Raw genomic sequence first — 20,512 nt, 5'->3', positions numbered from 1 at the left:
CAAGAAGGACGGCCCCAAGACAAGAATCAAGATAAGTTAAAACATCAGTAGATAAAAACACTAAAATATTCAAACCAAGCCAAAGGATAACAAATGTGCCGGTAACACTTTATAATAACTACACACTATTAAGCATTAGTTAAGCATTAGTTAAGCATCAGTAAATGCTTAATTGATCATGAATTCATCATTAGTAAAACAATATTCATACATTACTAAGCATTAATAAACACAGTTATAAACCTTACAACTATACACTATTAAGCATTAGTATGATGCTTAATTGATCATGAATTTATCATTTGTATAGCTGGATTCTCATACTTTGTAAATGATAGGTTCACCATTTATAAATAAGTATTATATGTCTGTTAATGGTTCATAAGATCATTTAGAATGTCTAAGTAAATGATATACGAACCATTTGTATGTATATTTATGCGTACATTTGTACATGGTTAGTGTTAATACATGTTTTATAAACACTTTTTCATACTCAATGAACGATTTATTAAGGTGGTTACTACTCATTAGTTAATGGTTTCACGAGAGCCCATCTAAAGTGGGGCGGAGCAGCGTACGTCCATCTAAAGAGCAGGGTTCAGCATACGGTGCGCGTCGCCGCGTAACCCTACGCCGTAGGCTCTGCGTCAGTGTAACGCGGAACCATAAATCAGCCTTTATGGTGCGCTGGAGAGGAGAGGAGCTGGGTGGAGGGGGCGGTGATTTAGCGCAGTGGTCCCCAACACCCGGGCCGCGGCCCGGTACCGGGCCGTGGGTCATTTGGTACCGGGCCGCACAGAGAAAAAAAAAAAAAAAAAAAAATTTTTTTTTTAATAATTTCTGTAGAATCCCCGACTGATGATGGATGACTCTCAAACTGATGGTTCACAATGTTTTTATTCCTTGGATGTAAATACACTGCAAACACACCGTAAGAGCTATAAAGGAATAAAATAAAATAGTTAGTCTTTCTACATTCATATAAGTTTAACTTAAATACAGACCGACGCAGCTGCTCGCTTGGTTGGCAATAAAGCTACCACAATACATGAGCGACCAAACTCAAGCTGGACATAAATATGGTATAACATTTGCACAAATCCTCATCAGCAGGTGCTTTTTGTGTCAGTTAGGCACCACTTTAGCATTCCCGACACTAGTTTAGTCTTTCAGGCACACTTTCTACTGCCGTTAAACTTTTACAGTTAAAGTCCGAAGCGCCGGATGTTTACGAGGTCTCGGTGAGACGCCTTCAAAATTTCATTTTATTTCTTCAAAAATGATGTTTTTTTTTATATTATTATTATTATTATTATTATTATTATTATTATTATTATTATTATTATTATTATTATTATTACTACTACTACTACTACTACTACTACTACTATAGCGAAAATACCACAGTTTTTAATGCCGGTCATTTTATTTAGTTTTTATCAACTACACCTTTAGATTGGGCCGTGAAAATATTGTCAGACATTAAACCGGTCCGCGGTTCAGAAAAGGTTGGGGACCACTGATTTAGCGGACCTATACGTATAGGTCCGCCACCCAACCAGATGCGCCGTTTTTGCATAATTGTGCGGAAAATCCCAGAAAGCACACAATACACTGAATGTTAAAAGTTCGTTTTTTTTGGGTGTAATTGATGTGAAGACACCCAACAAAACACAGAAAATCAAGAAAAATGTGTTTTTCATGTCACAATCCCTTTAAGAACTAACGGTAGGCTCAGCCTGTAATTACAAATCATCAAGACACTTTGTGTGAAGACGGGACGGGAGCCCCGCTACCCCTCCTCCTCTCCCCTCAGTGCTGCTCAAGGCTGATTTATGGTTATCGACGCAGAGCCTACCGACGCAGCAACGCACACCGCACAGTGCGTGTCGCCGCGTAACCTATGCCCTAACCCTACGGTATAGGCTTAACGTGGAACCATAATTTAGGCATAATTAGGCTTAACTAGTGTGTGCGTGTGTGACAGACGTGCATGAGACAATTGTGAAATACGGAATAAACTGCCCCCCCCCCCCCCCAAGCCATCACCAGAGACCCCCTCCCCCATCCTGCCCAGCACCTGCTGGACCTGCCCTCCTCCGGCAGACGGTACCGGTGCACCAGAACCAGGACAAACAGACTCAAAAACAGTTTCTTCCCCAAAGCCATCACCTTCCTAAACACGCATCTGACCACCATCACACGGAAACCGTCTGAGCACTAAAATACTATATATATATATATTTTTTTTTTTTTTAAATATCTTGCACTTTATATAAGGACCAGCACTTGCGATGAAGCACCTGGAATTTCATTGTTATGAAATATGAACAATGACAATAAAGAATCTTGAATCTATAGTAAAATGGAAAAACACAGTAACAGTGAAACAACATGCACTCATGTCTGACCTGATCTTGGTTTCAGTCCAAACACTGTCAAGGTGCTGCTGAATTCAGAGTTGCGCAAACCATCCTGAAGAGAAAACAGCCATTAAACCCAGAGCAGTACATCACCCCATCATTTGAAACGGTTAAGTCTGTGGGACGATGCCCAAAGATAACACTTCACAGACCCACCTCGCTGTCATCGTTCCCGCAGGCATTCTTCCGTGCACTTTGACATTTGTACTGTCAAGAAAAGAAAAACAAATAATTTTCACCTCTTGATGCTGATTGTGCCAACTCTGTTATTTATTCATGTTTACATTTGTATGGGTAGTTACCAACTTGAAGGGACATGCAGTTGTCTGCTAATGAAAGCATGCTTTTGTATTCTCATACACACGTATCCCTTCCTAAACCCACTGAATCTTACTGATGCATGTAGAAGCTGAGATGCAGGGGATATCCTTGACATGTTGATCCTTTTCACACTCTTACCCTTAATCAAAAGGACTGTGAAATAAACCTAAAATGCAGCTCTTTGAAGATGGTTGAAGATGGTTGGGTGGGCGTTGCATGATGCTCGAACAGATAGATATCTAGCCATAATGAAAAGCAAAGCGTGTCTTCAAATCGAGAGAAGGCTCGTCTGCTCTGTACCAACTCCGTCCTCAGACTTAGGCCACATTTCCACGTAGCCGGGTATTTACAAAAACAGATATTTCCTCCTCTACATTTTGAAAAATACCATCATTTACACGTACCCACATAAATAGCTGTTAAGGTGCTATGAGCAGCCAAACCTGCAGGGGGCAGTGTAACGAGAAGATAAAGTAATGCTAGCCAATCAGAATCCTGGAAAAAAACATCAACAAATGACATGAGTAACTTCCAGGTACTTCCAAGATGAACGAGAGTCTTTCGTTTGGAGTGACAGAGAAGTGGAGTTACTTTTAAGTGTGACGTTAGAATAAACGTAAAAATACAAGAAAATATTGACGGTGGCCAAACAAATTGTAAACACAGGTCGCACTCATGACGCAGGTGACGTTTCTGTCGCATAATGTGACGTTCTGAAGCCTAAATGTCCGTTTCCCTCTGTTTACAAGCAAACGTGAAGAAGGAGTTTTTGCAAATCTCCACTTTGGCCGGAGTTTTCAGAACTGATCGTTTTTGGTGACTTTGAGCTTCATTTTCGTGTAAACAAACGGCCAAAACGCATGAAAACACCACCGTTTTTGCTACGTGTAAACAGGGCCTTAGGCTACATCCATAGTCGCCTGAAATGCTAAATTAAATCAATCCACTTCCACCCAAGCATTTCAGTTTCATACAGGAAAAGATCCTCATCCACATTACACCCCCACACAAGGCCATCCTTCCCCATTGGACAGGAGTGAAAACAGGAGAATTGCTGCTGGAAACAACTTTTGTTGCCGATTGTACGTTTACCACGCCTGTGCATGCAGCAACCTGCAGTTTTGTTAAATGCAAACTTTGGCTGTAAAACTTTGCCTGCAGCAAGGACAACAAAGACAGCAGCTTCCACCGCTCCGTGTCTGTGTCGAAGTGCATGTGTGAGCCACTGTATGTTCCACGACGTTTCACATGATGTAGGTTTGGAGATTTAGGGATCATGAACGAATCAGTGGAAGTTTGTCGTTTCCAAATGCAACAGTTATGTTTATAAACGAAACAGCGACTGTGGTGGAGCTCATTTATCAATTGTTGAGAGTTGTGGATGCCAGGTTTAACTATAATAAAAGTTTTAGGTTTCAAAATGTGATCATCTTCATGTGAATATAGCCTTAAAAGGTGATCACTCCTCCTTGACATGATCTGTGTGCTCATTAAACTTAAAATTTTCATGCTTAAACTGCTGTAAATAAACCCTCTCAGAAATTCCTGTCGATACAACACTTGATGTGTCTCGGCGTGATATGACTCCAACCTTCCACGCAGTTACACTTTAACTGGAAACTTTAACTGCCAATGTGGAGCACCAAAACCGGTTGATTATGTACATATATCATGATAATGATGCGATTTGAAAGTAAAAATGTTGGTAAGGAATCCTAACCACTTAAAGCAGCACAATGTAACTTTCAGCTTTTCTGAGTTTGGCGGCATCTTTTGGACAAAAGCGGTAGTGTTTTACCATAAAGAACACTACGTTTCCCATGAGCACCAGCGCGTACTGCCGGAAAACTCCTGTCCCATCGCTGCATTTGTTTTGATGAGAGGAGACGGGATGCTTTTCTGTTTCACCAAGTGAACAGACAGAACGCAAAAAAAAAAGATGTTAAACTGCTGGAAAGGAACTGGAATTTACCGGGATACCTTAAACAAGGAAGCCAGGGAGCGGTATATGGAGAAAATAATGATTATTAATTATAATAATAATTAATCCCTACTGAAGAGCCATGTGTTTCAATAAATTTGTATAATAGTACAAAATACAGTACATGTTTTGTATCCCTCTTACTTCTCTTTTCTTTTTTTTGACCTCTATATTATGCGGAAGAGGCTCCGAGGCGTGAACAATATTTTTGTTTTCCTCGTGAGATTATTTTTTTCCTCTGCAGCTACAAATAAGAGTTAATATTTTTTCCTCAACAAACTAGTTTTATCTGAAGATTGGGGTTAATTGCACCGCAGAGAGTTGGCGAGCAACTGCGTTTAGCTGGAGAAGTGGGGAATAAAACCCGTGTTTTGATCCGACCCGGTCTGCGTGAGTGTTTGTGGTTTAAGGCTGTTTATGGTTCTGCGTTAAATCGACGAAGACCCTACGCCGTAGGTGTGCGCGATTTAACGCAGAACCATAATTCAGGCTTTACTGTGTGTTTGGTCGTTACAGCCGCGATCCAAAGCGAGCCGACGACTCTTTCACTCTTTTACTCAGATACTTGGCCTGCGTGGTTCTGCCTCCGAGCAGGAAAGCGGTGAAAAGTTAAACCATTAGGATCTTTTCACCACGTCTGTTGTGTGTGGAGCTGCTGCAGCCACAACGCAGCAACAGGTTCTGCGGAGCTCTGAGCTCCACGCCCCGCCCATTTTCGTCTCGACTGCGAATCGGGAAGGAGGGGGAAGTGACGTATGCCGTAAAGCAGTCAAAGTCGTAACGATTTGTAGTTTTTTAGTGTGGCAGGGTTCCTACCATGCTCCTCAAAGTTACATAGTGCCAGTGAAGGCGATACAGACCCCTCAGACCATGACAGAGGTGTCATTAAACCTGTTGGAAGTTGATGTACCATCACAATGACTCTGGAAATATGAGGTGGAAAAGTTACGTAGTGTCGCTTTAAAGACCAAATTTTGTGTATTAGTCTTAGGCCCTGTCCCAAATCCCCCCACTACCCCTACTTTTCAGCCCTACCCCTAAATTTTGCGCGTTCCCGTGAGGGTAGTGGTGTCCCAATTCCTCTTTCCATCTAGGGGGAGTGAAGAAAACAAGGGTAGTGGATATGAATCTGTCCCTACGGATTGAGGGTTTCGGATGCACCCTAGGTGAACTAGGGCCAGAAAGATTTCCCAGAATGCTTTTCGTCGTCATTTGCGGACTGAATAAAAAAAAAACATGGCGGACATTTCTTATTTTTTTGTGAATAAAATTAACATCTTGAGTTAGGTTCTGCATAAAAATGTGTTTTGATTAAATTTCTAGCGAGAAATATATATTTTACTTTCATAATATTCACTCAGTGAATGTACATAATCACTCGTTTGCCCGTTGTTGCAAAGTTTTTTTCAAACCTCGCCAGAATAAAGGCTGATTTATGGTTCCGCGTTACACTAACGCAGAGCCTACGGCATAGGTTACGCGGCGACGCGCGCCGTACGCCGTACCCTACGCCGTAGGCTCTGCGTCGATTTAACGCGGAACCATAAATCAGCTCCCGAGCCGGCAGCCGGCTGTACTCATCTCAAAATGTTTGGAGCAAATTTCTTAACAGGTGTAACTACAACTGTTAGATTTCATCTATTAAACCAACATTTATTTTCCTAAATGATTTATTTCAGCCAGCGCTAATTCTCCACAGAGCTGCAGGTTTCTCCCCGTTTCTTCTTAATCTTACTTGTCTGAAAAAAATATAGTTTTGATTGTGGGTATCTGAGCTTTATAACATGGTACCCTATGTTCGATTCTTGATTAAAGATACAACCATAGATTAATCAAAATGGTACTGAATCTAGTCATGAATGTTTAGTTTAGTAAGTATCTACACTGAATTAAGACCTGAAGAACATGTAAAAGGATTGTCCATTTCCGGGAACAGTATGATGAGTTTTTATTGCCATTTACTGACGTTGTGGATTATCCAGATTATTTCAGACATAATGCACAGCTTGATGGGGTTAATGACAAGAATGGCAGGTGAACAAGATCATGAAAGAATGTACATGCTCATACCTTAAGGTAATCTTTTCTCAGGTATTTATTCCTCCGGCGATCTTCATTTTGATTGAGGACAGGCGCAACTTCAGGCCAGTTGGGCTCTGAATCCGACTGATCTGTCTTCAAGCCGCCATCGAAGGAGCAAGATGAAGAAGGCTGCAAAAGCAGAAAGTAAGGATTAAAGTAACCGTCTCCATCCTCCAGAGAGAAACCTTCACACGTGGACTGGGAAGAAAAATCCAAAACGACTACAGAGAAAGGACATTACACACACAGTGTGATTGTTTTGAAGACTGAGCTCAGGTGGTAGAGTGGGTCGTCCAATGATCGGAAGGTCGGCGGTTCGAATCCCGCTCCGTCCCAGTTGCTGTCGTAGTGTGCTTGGGCAAGACACCTTACCCACCTTGCCCCATGTGAATGTGTTTGAATGTTTGGTGGTGGTCGGAGCCGTTTGGTCAATATGGCAGCCACGCTTCCGTCAGTCTGCAGGGCAGCTGTGGCTACAAACGTAGCAGCTGTGGCTACAACGTAGCAGCTGTGGCTACAAACATAGCTACCACCACCGGTGATAATGTGTATGAATGAATAATGATCTCTGTAAAGCTCTGGGTGCCTTGAAGGGCAAACCTGCTGTGACCAGGTCAGGAGAACTGCTGTCACCAGGGTTCATACACATTTTAACCAACAAATTTCCACGACTTTCCCATGACTTGGCAGCAAGTTTCCATGACTATACATGACCCTCCAAATAAAACTATGTAAAAAGTCACCACAGTGGAGATCTAATGACAATTATTTTTTTAAACTAACACTGATATACAAGCACTATGTTGTAGTATATGTTGTACAGTAATCTAATATAACTGTAATAACTGTAATAATAACCGATCTGCGTGATGCGCAAGATGCTCGGCACGTCACGCGTGAAAACGCGTGAGACATATCTATACAAAATATTTATTGATAAATTTTAAATATACCTTATAGGCTGTTATTACTAAACGTTATCATTAAGTGAGAAAAATAAATTCCATGACTTTTCCAAAACTTTTGGGGTGAACTTATGTTTCCAAAACTTTTCCAGGCCAGGTTTTTTCAAAACGTATGAACCCTGTGTGACCAGGTGACCAGGTCAGGTGACTGTGTTTGAATACGTTTTGAAATGGTGTGAGGAATGACTTGAAAACCAAGTCATTATTATTATTACTATTGAGTACCTGCCCACTGAGCTCTGATGCGCCGCTGCTTCCTTCATCCAGAGAAGCACTGAAATCAAAACATAACAGATGACTTGTTTTAAATCCAAACGGTTCTCATTTCACAGATAAACACTGCCTTGACAATTTTAAGGCAATTATAAAACAAACATTGTATTTGGAAAAGGCTACCACATGTCTGTCGTTGTCAAATCAACGGCTGAAATGAAGTCCCCTGAAGTCAGCTATCAAGCAGAATTGTCAAAAACCTCCAGCTTCAAAGCTGCAGTTTTCAGACAAATACTTTAAACAACTTCAATTCCAAAAACAAATAAAGTTGTGATACCATGTAAAAATGAGTCCACATTTTATTCAAAACAGAACACAGAAAACATATATTGAAAATGAGACATTCTTGTAATTCATGAAAGGTAAACGGTCATTTTGAATATGATGGCAGCAAGACGTCTCAAAAAAGTTTCGACACAGACAACAAAAGGCCGATATAGTAAGGGGTCCTTAAAAGAAACAACCGGAAGAATCTAATTAGGTTAATTGGATTGGTGACATCGTTGGGTATAAAAAGAAGGAATCTGAGAAAGACACAGTCTAAGAAATAAAATGAGCAGAGGTTAACAAATCTGTGAAAAACTGACTACAAGTTGTGGAACAATTTCAGAATAATGCTCTTCACTGTAAAATGACAAAGACTGCATTTCCTGTAATCTGTGGTCCAAATCAGCACACCAGGCCCAAAACCAATAATGGATTCCAGCAATCTTCACGCCTCACTTATGGAAAGAGGTAGCTGTGACTTCCTCGCAGAAGAGTCCAGAAGTGAAGTGCTAAGTGACCTGTCTGCAGTTCCAAATGAAATCATTTGGCACATTACAAAATGAAAAATATGACCAAAAAAACAACAAACCAGGACTGTTGATCAGCTTGAATCCTACACCAAACAACGTTCACAGCAGTAAATATCGCTGATTCCAACTTTTTATGAGCATGTATTTCTGCCAACAAAATCCCTCCATCCATCCATTTTCGATACGGTTTTATGCTTAGCAGGATCTCAGCTCAATCAAAATGACCTTAAAAAATATCATATATCAATAATCTTATTTAAAGCATTCAAGAAATGCCTACCAAGTAATATACAAGATTTTTTCACAATTCGGGAGAGAACTCCTAATTTGAGAGGATATGGTGATTTTAAAATACCTAAAGTTCGAACCACTCGTAAAAGTTTTTGTGTGTCTGTATGTGGTGTGAGACTTTGGAACAGTCTGGATATCCATAGTTTACAAGTTTTCCACAGACTTTCTGTTTGCACTTTTGTTATTGCACTAAAAATGTGCACTATTACAGAATGGATGTTCTGCTTTCTTTCTATTGTTTTATATTAATTTATACAATTATACAAGTTAAACAGAACAGGTTTCTGTTTAAGAAAGATACTTATTTTATTCAGTTCATTTTGTTATTTTGTATTAAAGTGAATTGCTGGATAATAATTAGTTTTCCATGTGTTCATGACATTCAAAAATATGCATCTAATTCAATTCAGGTTCAAGTCAAATAGTTAAAAAATCGTTTCACTCACAAAAAAAGGGACTAAAAAAATTCACCACGCCAGGAAGGGTGAAGGCAATCGATGAGGTGTCCCTTATTTATTTTACAGGGAGTCTTACCTCCGTCTCTCTTGTTTAGGATCTCTCGGACCACGTACAGGGACTCCTTCCTATGGCTAGTGTAGTGTAGGATCATTTACAATCCCTCTAAAAAAAAGTATTTTTTCATGAATTTACTATTGGTCTGATTTGAAATCAGATTCATTAGATTCATTTCTTTGTAAATTATCTGGTGTTTTGTCACATTTTATTTATTTTATCCCCACTTTTCCTCTCACACAAACACGGCTCCTTAGCCCCACGCCATCAGCAAACTCATTTCTCATCAGGCGTTGTTGTAGCGTATGATAATTATACACCAAATACGATAGTTTGGGCCTCTGTGTACTATAATTAGTTTTTTTGTATCTGGCAACACTGATACAAGGATTCTTTCCTCTGGCTACCTCCATCTTGGAAGCTCAGAGACCATCCAGCTAACCATCACACTACAATCTACCATCTACCGTCACCTCTGTCTCCGTCTTGCATTTGGTTCCAGCCCTCCAAAATCTTCCCAATTTGCAAAGGTACTGCATTGTTTGTGTTTACGTTAGCTACAGATTTCCAACTTTTGTGGGACTGCAGTTGTATATGTGCAGCCTGACTGATGGGAGTGGCAGAGCCTAGCAGGCTGTGAGTACTGTACCTCCGAGCATTCTGAGGAGGAAGCCTCGCTTTGCTGCTGGAACTTCCAGAGTGACTCAGGAATCTGCAAAGACAAGCAGAAACGGCAATGCTTACTGGAAACAAAAACTGTGGGAACACTGAGTGATGGATGGAGTGGTAATCAATGGGTATCATGCTTTCTGGAAACTCCTAACTACATAGGAGAGTCTTAACTTGAAATCCGCCACTCCCCCACTCTCCACAGTTTCAAAACACACCTCAAAACACACCTGTTCTCCTTGGCCTTCCCTGAATAGGCTAAGGTCCCCTCCCTGGTTTTGTTTTTTTTTGTTTGTTTGCCTCTGTAAAGCGACCTCGGGTACTTTGAAAGGCGCTATATAAGTATAAATTCTTATTATTATTATTTTTATTATTATTATTTTTTTTTTTTTTAATTATTATTATTATTATTAACTACATAGAATCATGTAACCTGCTCTTTTTCTCAGTTCTGTTCCTCAGAAACCACCACATTTTTTTCTTTTTTGTATTCTTTCTTTATTTGGAAAGGACAAGTAGATATAAAACGGTACAGCAATATTCAAGTAAATTAAAATGAATGTCCTTCCAGTTTTGTTTGTTTAAGTCCTGAAAATGTACATTACTAGACATCAAGGTATTCTGGTCCAAGAGTAGTTTAGTCCTAGTTCTCGGGTTTGTCCTTTGAGCTTTATAGAGCCCAGTTTCACAGACAACTAAAGTTTCACAGCACATGTGGAGGGAAAACAGCAATGGGAGGTGAATCCTCCTCCTTAGAACCGCATCAGAAAGACGTCTAGAATAAGCAGAGCCGCTAGGGCTCCACATTCACCTGGACAGGACTCTGATACCATACAACTTAGTTTAACTGTTTAACTGCTGCTGCTGTTGTGGAATTAATCATAAAACCCAGTCAAAGGTTAAATCACCAAGTTACGACATAATAGTACCAGTGAAATGAAATAAAATCTGCTCTCATGGGGGTATGATCCAGTTATTCCAAATTTTGTAAAATATATCCTGTTGTGTTTTTAGTTGGAAGGTCAGCTTTTCCATCCTAAAAATCTCTAAGGTAATACCATCTAATCACCACATTTATTATATTAACCAGCAACCAAAAAACAGATCCCTGTATTTTTAAGTGTCCTTTGTGGCCTTGTATAATGTTTTTTAAGATTACCCTGGCAAATGATGCAGAAAAGGAGCTGATTCACATCTGGGGATATTTCACCATTTGAGCAATGTAGGAGTTGTTCAGCCAGTGATACATGGGATCACTTTCATAAAGGGGTGTTTATGCATTTCTTTTGAAAAACACTGATTCACCGTACACTTGAGAAGTTTATGAATCCACAAGTTTACTGGGAAAACATTTATTTCCAGGAACGGGCCGACACACCGAAGGAATCCTATATTTGGTGCTGTAAAAAGATTCCTTCACTCACTCCACTGACTCCACTGGCTTCCTGTCTACACCAGGATTGAATATAAGGTCTCCCTCCTCACTCACCAGAGTGTCCATGGAAATGTCCATTTTTTTTCTCCCGCACTCTAAAACATTTGCGGAGAAGGAATCTCTGCGGACCTCATGTGATCACTATCACATCTCGGTTGAGGATGCTGAATTCACGATATTCATTCAGCAACTGCGTCGGAAGGTAGCCAGCAGGCTGGAATTTCCATCTATCATGGAAATATTAGACATTTGTGCATCTGACATTTTTCCAAACCTCAATAAACTACTTTGAGTCATCATCAGCCTTCCCATGACTTCTTAGTGTTGAGAGACTGTTCTCCACTGCAGGTCGGATTAAAACGGACCTCAGGGCATCCGTGAGTACTAACCGTCCCAGCAACTTGGTCCTCTTGTCCTTTGAAAAGGAGCTTTGTGACTCTTTGGACTATGATGAGATCATCTCAGTATACAACGCTAAACTCAGGCGTCTGCGCCTTGTTTTGTAAGCCATGAAAACAACAAAGGTATGGCCTGTTTTTATACTCAGCCTAATTGTGTTGTTCATTAGCAGTATAGGCCATAATTAAAAAGCTAAATTTTTATGTTAAATGTAGATGCAAATTTTCATGCTGAATTTCATTTTATTATACACGGCTGATTTAATATGAATGAAGGAATATGTTTACAACTCTTTCCCTTGCTCCCTGCTGGTCCGTAGTGTTTCCTCCCTCCGTGTTTTTCAAAGTCAGTTTTTTATAGTTTTTTGATTCTTGTTTTAAGCTCTGGTTCTTGTATCCTGTTCAGCAGCGCTTTTTGTTTGTTTGAGTAAATAAATCAGTATTTTTGGGAAACTTCTGCTTCCTGGTCTCTCCTGCATTTGGGTCTTCATATACCATTTCCTGACAAATAGTGGCAAATGGGCTACTGGCCTATATAGCCAGGTTTTCATGCTCTGTTGGTTGAGCATGTTGTGTTTAACTGTCATAATGCATTTGTAATGCAGATTACAAAGTAAAATTGACACTCCCTTTAATCTGTCTGTTTGTCATGTTTTCTGCTTAAAAGTTTTTATAAGTCCGCTTTTTCTGGGACAATTTGGCCCACCCATTTTGACTGCAAGAGGACTGTATCCTCAGTATTTGAGCCACTGCTTAACCCACTGCGCCACAGAGCGGCCCCTGGGTCCCCCCTCTGAGCAGCTCAAGAACGGGACGCTTTGATGTATCTGTCATTACAGTCCTAAAATATAATCCATGGTGGCATGTTGGTTTATAAGAATCTTTTTGCCCAGAGGAAAAAAGAGCGACAACAACGACCCATAACTATGTTCTTCTCTGGAAAAAACACCCCTGCACCGGAAGCTTTAGGAGAAAAAGACTCTACAGAGCGAGTCAGGATGCAGCAGCACAGAAGAGCAGTGTTTCCCTGACCTGTTGAATGAATGAATGAATGAATGACTGGATTTATTTTGGTTGTTTTTTCAATGTTGTTTACATGTGTCATACATTAAACAAAACAATAATTATGATAATAAATATGGGTCAAAGCCTGAGCTTATTTTGTCCTCCTACATTAATAAGATAATAAGATAAAAGAAGAAAAAAAACAAAATGAGATAGAAGTAAAATAGATATAATAGTAATTAAAGCTGCAAGCAGCGATGAACAGGCCCTCGCACCCTTGTGCACGTTCAGGCTGCAGTGGAAGCTTGTATGACTTGCATGTAGATTCTTCAGGCCTGGACATTTAGCAGATGACACCACCCACGACTCTCTATGTCAAAGCATTCAAAAGTTATGGCAGAAAGTAGGAACTATCAGATATCAACCAATCAGATGAAGGGGCGGGGCTAATTCATGCCGATGAAGGTCAAGTACTCAATACCGAGTCCGATGACACCACCCACAAGTCTTTATGTCAAACCATTCAAAAGTTATGCCAGAAAGGCGTCTATCGTCGCCACGATAACGCTTTTCACTGAGAAAAGTAATGCATCGTCGCAGGATGGAGACGCACATTTTGATGTATAACACACCTGGGTGCACGTTACGGTTCGGGCCATATTAACTGCCGAAGGAATGGCATAAATTGCACCAAAATTACACCATTAATTCAAAATGGCCGACTTCCTGTTGGGTTTCGGCCATGGCGCCAAGAGACTTTTCTTTTAGTTGCGACATGATAGGTGTGTACCGATTTTCGTGCATGTACGTCAAACCGAAACTCCGGTGATAGGAAAATTATTTTTTATGTACAAATCACCGTGTTCTTGTTGATAGTCCCGTCTTCTTTCTTTTTATACATCAACTTGCCGTTCAAAGGCACTAGCAAAGATTTGCTGAGTCGCTCCCCTGAGTCGTCCACATCTGTCCCCCTACTTTGTTTGTTTGACTAGCAGCAGGAGGGAAGTGACCTGCCACTGCCAAAGTGGCCTACGGGTCCCTCAATGGGCCAAATTTCAAATACTCGCGCATTTTGCCACTTATAATTAATTGCGTTAATTTTCATAACGCGTTAATTTGCCGTGTAATTAATCAATCTAATTAACGCGCTGAACTGACAGCCCTATAATTATTATTATTATCCCTAACTAAAACAGACACACCACCACCGTCAAGCGGCTCGGTCAGGATCAGTGGCTATGGAGAAATTGTGACATACAGACTGTTGGTTCTGTTCATGCTGAGAGTGGAAATCCTAGAACCCGTGTACCTGTGTGCCCGGCCCGTCACCCTCCGTCGGTGAATGAGACTCTCTGCTCTGCAAATTAAGGACCGTCGTCTAGAAGGGACACATCACACCAGCAGCAGCCGAGTTCAGGGAAAGAGCAGAGGACAAGAGATGAGGAGGGGAGGGAAAAGCATGAGGTACAGTTGGAAAGCATTAGCAGAGACCACATGGAAGGAACGGTGGGGCAAAATCTGATAGAGAAAGGTGGGGGGGGGGGGGGCTTCTAAACTCTGAGAAAAAGAATGAATACATAAGTACGTAACTTGATCTCCAGACATGAACTGAACCTGCAGAGTCAAAGATTATCTGGAACAACGTTTCATGAAATGTATGAGCTGTGAAACGCCTGTGCAAAAAGGTAAGTTTTTAGTCTGCGTTTGAAAGAGGGCTGTTGGAGCAGACCTTAGTTCCTGTTGGAGCAGACCTTAGTTCCTGCAGCAAGGAATTCCAGTGGGACCGTAGTGACTGAAAGCACCATGAGCAGATCTAGTGTGGATTCTAGGTATGATGAGAAACTCATATTTGATGATCTAAGGGATCTGTCCGGTATGTATTCAGCATGTCAACCATGTAGGAGGGAGCTAAGCCATTCATACATTTAAAGACAATAAGAAGTACTTTAAAATCTACTCTTTGTTTAACAGGGAGCCAGTGAAGAGAGGATAAAACAGGAGTGATGTGTTCATACCTCCTGGTTTTTGTTAGAATTCTGGCTGCAGCATTTTGAATAAGCTGGAGTTTATGTAACACTTGCTTTGTCAGTCCTGCAAAATGTGCATTGCAATAATCTAATCTACTGGAGATAAAGGCTGATTGTGACAGAAAGCATCTTACTTGAGATATATTTCTGAGATGATAGAAGGCAGTCCTGGAGACATTAGCTATGTGTTTCTGGAAGTTAAGATCAGCATCTAAAATAACACCCATGTTTTTGACAAGCTCACACGGTTTTACTGACAGAGGAGTTAACAAAGGGAGAATATGTTGCCTCAGAGCACTTGGACCAACTAAAAGAATCGGTACAGAAGCGAGCCCTACGCACCTGTTCTGCTGCTCCTGCTGCAGAAGCTGCACCGCGATCTTCCTCAAATCCAGCACCTCCTTCAGTTCATCACTGTCTTCTTCAGTTAGTTGCTCCTTATCAGAACTGGGAAACATTGGAAATTATGTAATGTGTGACTACAAAGAAAACACATTTTAATAAGCTTCAAAGCCTAAAACCTTTTTATTGTGTGCTTAAGAGCATTTTTTCAGGTGTCAGAAATCAGGACTAAGCCGCTGTCCCAATACTCCCACTACTCCTACTTTTCATTCCTACCCCTAAATTTTGCGCGTTCCCGTGAGGGTAGTGGTGTCCCAATTCCTCTTTTCACCTAGTGGTAGTGTGCTTATTTAGGGGTAGTGGATATGAATCTGGCCCTACAAAGCTAGGGATTTCAGATGCACACTAGCTGAAAGAGGGCCAGAAAAAATTCCCATCTCCTATTTTTTAGTGCATAAAATCAATATTTTGAGTTTCTTCATAAAAATGCGTTTTGATTACATTTCTAGCGAGAAATATATATTTTACTTTCATAATATTCACTTAGTGAATGTACATAATCACTCGTTTGCTCGTTGTTGCAAAGATCTCGCCAGAATAAAGGCTGATTTATGGTTCCGCGTTACACCAACGCAGAGCCTACGGCGTAGGTTACGCAGCGATGCACAAAGGAAACAGGTTGGTACAAACTTCTTTAATTGCAAGAACTAAGAAGGAAAAAGAGAGCCATTCATGAAGTGGTGAACCAGCTGCTGCAGGACGTCTCTATGCAGACAGGGACTCAACTCACCCAGACTCCTCCTTCCAGCCGTCTCTGTCTCCGCACTGTTGAGACATTTTCAGGACTTTCTCCAACTCCTGGAACACACACAGAACCATCCTTCAGAACCATGGATGGATGGATGGATGGATGGATGGATGGATGGATGGATGGATGGATGGATGGATGGATGGATGGATGGATGGATGGATGGATGGATGGATGGATGGATGGATGGATGATGCACAATTGACCAAATTTTTTGCGACCAGAAGACAGGGGGTAAGGGAGCCCTCTTCAGAATCAGAATCAGAATACTTTATTGTCAGTGTACCTGGGTACAGTGAGATTTGAAGCAGCATCACCTCTCCAGTGCAAGACAAATAACAGTAGTTATTGCCCTGATGGGACATTTTTTTCTGGATATCCAATGGATTCCTACAAATACTGGAAGCCTTTGTGTCTCAAGATTCTGTCTGTCGAGGATGTTGAAGATGCCTTCATAATTGGATTTATGATAGCAGGATTTCTCCTGATCATCCTCCTGATAGGAGGAGGGGGATTACTTGTCTACCGACAAACGCGTAAGACGTCGACAGCTGTTTTGGCTCTTTCAGAGCTGCCGGACGTGGCTGAAGGATCAAGCAAGGCGATCAACGCTCTGACTTTAACGTTGGGGGAGCAGGGCCGTAAGCTGGATGCGATTCTCGAACAGAATCGCAGGCTGGCGGCGGTCTTTGAGCTCATTGGCAAGATTGATAACACCCTGGAGAAGTTGGAAGCTCCGCTTGGCGGGAAGTGATCACAAATTCGTCTGATTGGAGTCGCCATTGATGAACCAGAGACTGAAGGCAGACGGAAAATTACTGAGTCTGTCTGTTTTCAATATAATTGTTGATTTTATAATCTGGCCTTGACAGAGCAGTCTCAGGCCGATCGCTCCTGGTCACAATCTTCCTGGTGGAACGTAAACAAGGTGACTCTGCCCCCACTACTAACCCTCCCCCTCTCCCACGAACACCTGTGGATCCCTGTTTCAGAACTGTACCGAGCCGCCTGATAACATCAAGAACATTTGGCTGAGAGCAGCTCTGGGCGAAGGTTTACGGACTCATCGCTTCACAGACAGACACTTACTGATAAACACACACACCTCCCTCAATTCAATGCCTTCCTCGGCTCCTCCCTCTTATCAGCCCCCCCAACAGTCTCCGGATTTCGAGCGCCAGACGGTGATCACCAAGATGTACTCGCCCCCACCCGCCCCCACCCCCACACCCAACCCCACACACCCACCCCCACACACCCACATGCAAGTCTTGGGAGGTCTGTTGCTCTGTGTGCTGCTGAGGTGTTTTTTGCACCTTGATACTGTGTATACTCAGTGTGAAGATGTTTTTTTTGTCCTCCCTCCCCCCCCTATCCCAGTGTTACCCTTTGGAAAACAGGCGCACAATACTATCGTGCCGCCGCCGGTGTATCCGAAGTCAAAAACAGTTTTCAAAGCTGACCTAATAAATGATTCTGATTCTGATGGATGGATGGATGATGGTTGATGGATAGATAGATAGATAGATAGATAGATAGATAGATAGATAGATAGATAGATAGATAGATAGATAGATAGATAGATAGATAGATAGATAGATAGATAGATAGATAGATAGATAGATAGATAATACCTTTATACAAGACACATGACAGCTTTGCTGCCCGTCACACTCTGACAGAGCAGAATCCTCGTCGGGGTTGGGCTCTATAAAGTCATAGAGATCCTGATCTGATAGAGGGAGGAAGACTCTGCGTTCATCACATGACTGTCAAATGTTAGGCACTTCATTCAAGAAGTCCGTGTCTCTGTCATTGCTGTCAAAGGGAATATGTGATACTTATTCTTGGTAACCTTTGCAAGAGTCCATTTTGGAGAGAAGGGATAAGGCATCAGCGCGAGCTGTCTCTGAAACTTGTGAGTGGAGGCTAATGGTGTCGTCATCCGAAGGCTGCAGGAGGGGGAGACAAACACAAGCTGTAAAAAATCACATCAAAATTCAGAGCTAGAGACCGATCCATTCATTATTATTTTAGGAACATCAGATGATGTTATAAAGTTAAGCAACTTCCAACAATGTTTCCTCTCCTATAGTCTTATTATTGCAAAAAAGTAACTTCTCATGCATTGGAAGAAAAAAGATGTACCCACCACAAAGATGTGGCTCAGTGACCTCACTAACACACTCCACTTAGAGAGAATAAGATATACTCTTCTGGATAAACTCACCTACTTTGAAAAAATGTGGTCCCCTCTTCTGGGGGGGGGGGGGGGGGGGGCTGTTTATGTATTTTTACCTTTATTTTTTATTTACTCATTTATTTATTTATCTATTGTTATTCTTAGCTATTTTTCTTTCTTTGTATTTTACATTCCACATTTTATATCAGTACAAAAAAGTGCACTACAGGACTGTCTCAGAAAATTAGAATATTGTCATTTTCTGTAATGCAATTACAAAAACAATTAAAGCTGCAAGCAGCGATGAACGGGCCCTCGCACTCACGGCCACCGCCCCCCATAAGCATATCAGAAACGACACCACCCACGACTTCCTATGTCAAACCATTCAAAAGTTATAGCAGAAAAAAGGGACAACCAATCAGAAGAAGGGGTGGGGCTAATTCAGGCCAATGAAGGTCAAGGACTCCATACAGAATCTGATGACACCACCCACGACTCTCTATGTCAAACCATTCCAAAGTTATAGCAGAAAATCGGGACAACCAATCAGAAGAAGGGGCGGGGCTAATTTGCACCAATTATGGTCAAGGACTCAATACCGAGTCCGATGACACCACCCACGACTCTCTATGTCAAACCATTCAAAAGTTATAGCAGAAAAAAGTATTCTAGGGGGCGCTGTTGAGCCATTAGGCCACGCCCATTCATGCAAACCATGAAATATCAAATTTATCACCAGGCCTGGCTTGGTGCAAAATTTGGTGACTTTTGGAGAACTATCAAATATGGACCAATCAGATGAAGGGGGCGCACTTTTTGGCGTCGAGTGTTGCCACGTTAACGCTTTTGAATGAGAAAAGTAATGCGCGTCGTCGCAGGAAGGAGACGCACATGTTGATGTAAAAAAAAAACACACAAATTGCTGACAATAATATTTGCATTGAGCTGGGATCGATCCCACGATCTCCCACACGAAAGACGGCGACATTACCGCTGAGCCACAAATCAGCTTGGCTATTTTCTGACTGACTGACTTAGGAGATACCAACATAGCGATGTAATCTGAGTCCCGAATTGTTTTTTCGTAATTTTTAAAATATTTGTAAGATATAAATATTAGTAAAACCCCACTATTTGTTCTTTTGTGAATAGCATGTTCCAGTCTTTACTTCCTAGACACACACACTGCATGGAAGGGAGCGTTTGATTTATTGTTCACGTAACATTATTTTTATTTTTTCACAACCAAACCACGCACTTTATTTATGTCATTTGCACCGGGCAAGGACAAAAAATAAATGATTCCACCAAAATTCCAGAGATTTTTGTGGTTGGCTGACACATTACCATCATATTTCAAATATGTCAAACCATTCAAAAGTTATAGTCAGAAAATATGGACAACCAATCAGAAGAAGGGGAGGGGCTAATTCAGGCCAACAAAGCTTAAGAACTCATTACAGAGTCCCTTGACACCACCCACGACTTCCTATGTCAAACCATTAAAAAGTTATAGCAGAAAAAAGGGACAACCAATCAGAAGAAGGGGCGGGGCTAATTCAGGCCAATGAAGGTCAAGGACTCCATAAAGAATCTGATGACACCACCCACGACTTCTTATGTCAAACCATTCAAAAGTTATGGCAGAGAAAAGTTTTCTAGGGGGCGCCGTTGAGCCGTTAGGCCACGCCCATTAATGCAAACCATGAAATATCACATTTATCACCAAGTCTGGCTTGCATGCAAAATTTGGTGACTTTTGGGAAACTATCAAATATGGACCAATCAGATGAAGGGGGGGCGCGCTTTTTGGCGTCTAGCGTCGCCACGGTAACACTTTTGAAAGAGAAAAGTAATGCGCATATTCGCAGGATGGAGACGCACATTTTGATGTATAACACATCTGGGTTCACGATACGGTTCGGGCCGTATTAATTCTCGAAGGAATGGCATATATTGCTCCAAAATTACGTGATTAATTAAGAATGTTCAAA

General features: G+C 41.4%; 1 protein-coding gene across 1 annotated transcript in view; it reads right to left on the bottom strand.

Moving 5' to 3' along the window:
* The window catches only part of lrch2 (leucine-rich repeats and calponin homology (CH) domain containing 2), an 86,244-nt gene that overhangs the window by 10,121 nt on the left and 55,611 nt on the right, over positions 1 to 20,512 (bottom strand). The window contains exons 8-16 of the mRNA XM_061739654.1: positions 18,189 to 18,285; positions 17,968 to 18,065; positions 16,316 to 16,383; positions 15,526 to 15,630; positions 10,299 to 10,361; positions 8,001 to 8,049; positions 6,799 to 6,939; positions 2,583 to 2,633; positions 2,415 to 2,478 (exon numbers count right to left, since the gene is read on the bottom strand). Coding sequence (XP_061595638.1) covers positions 2,415 to 2,478; positions 2,583 to 2,633; positions 6,799 to 6,939; positions 8,001 to 8,049; positions 10,299 to 10,361; positions 15,526 to 15,630; positions 16,316 to 16,383; positions 17,968 to 18,065; positions 18,189 to 18,285 — 736 coding nt within the window. The remainder of the gene's footprint in view (positions 1 to 2,414; positions 2,479 to 2,582; positions 2,634 to 6,798; positions 6,940 to 8,000; positions 8,050 to 10,298; positions 10,362 to 15,525; positions 15,631 to 16,315; positions 16,384 to 17,967; positions 18,066 to 18,188; positions 18,286 to 20,512) is intronic.

Source organism: Cololabis saira, chromosome 14 (assembly GCF_033807715.1).
Source record: "Cololabis saira isolate AMF1-May2022 chromosome 14, fColSai1.1, whole genome shotgun sequence".
NCBI classification, from domain to species: Eukaryota; Metazoa; Chordata; class Actinopteri; order Beloniformes; family Belonidae; genus Cololabis; species Cololabis saira.
The sequence above is the reverse complement of the archived record's forward strand: the minus strand, read 5'-3'. Positions and strand labels throughout refer to the sequence as shown.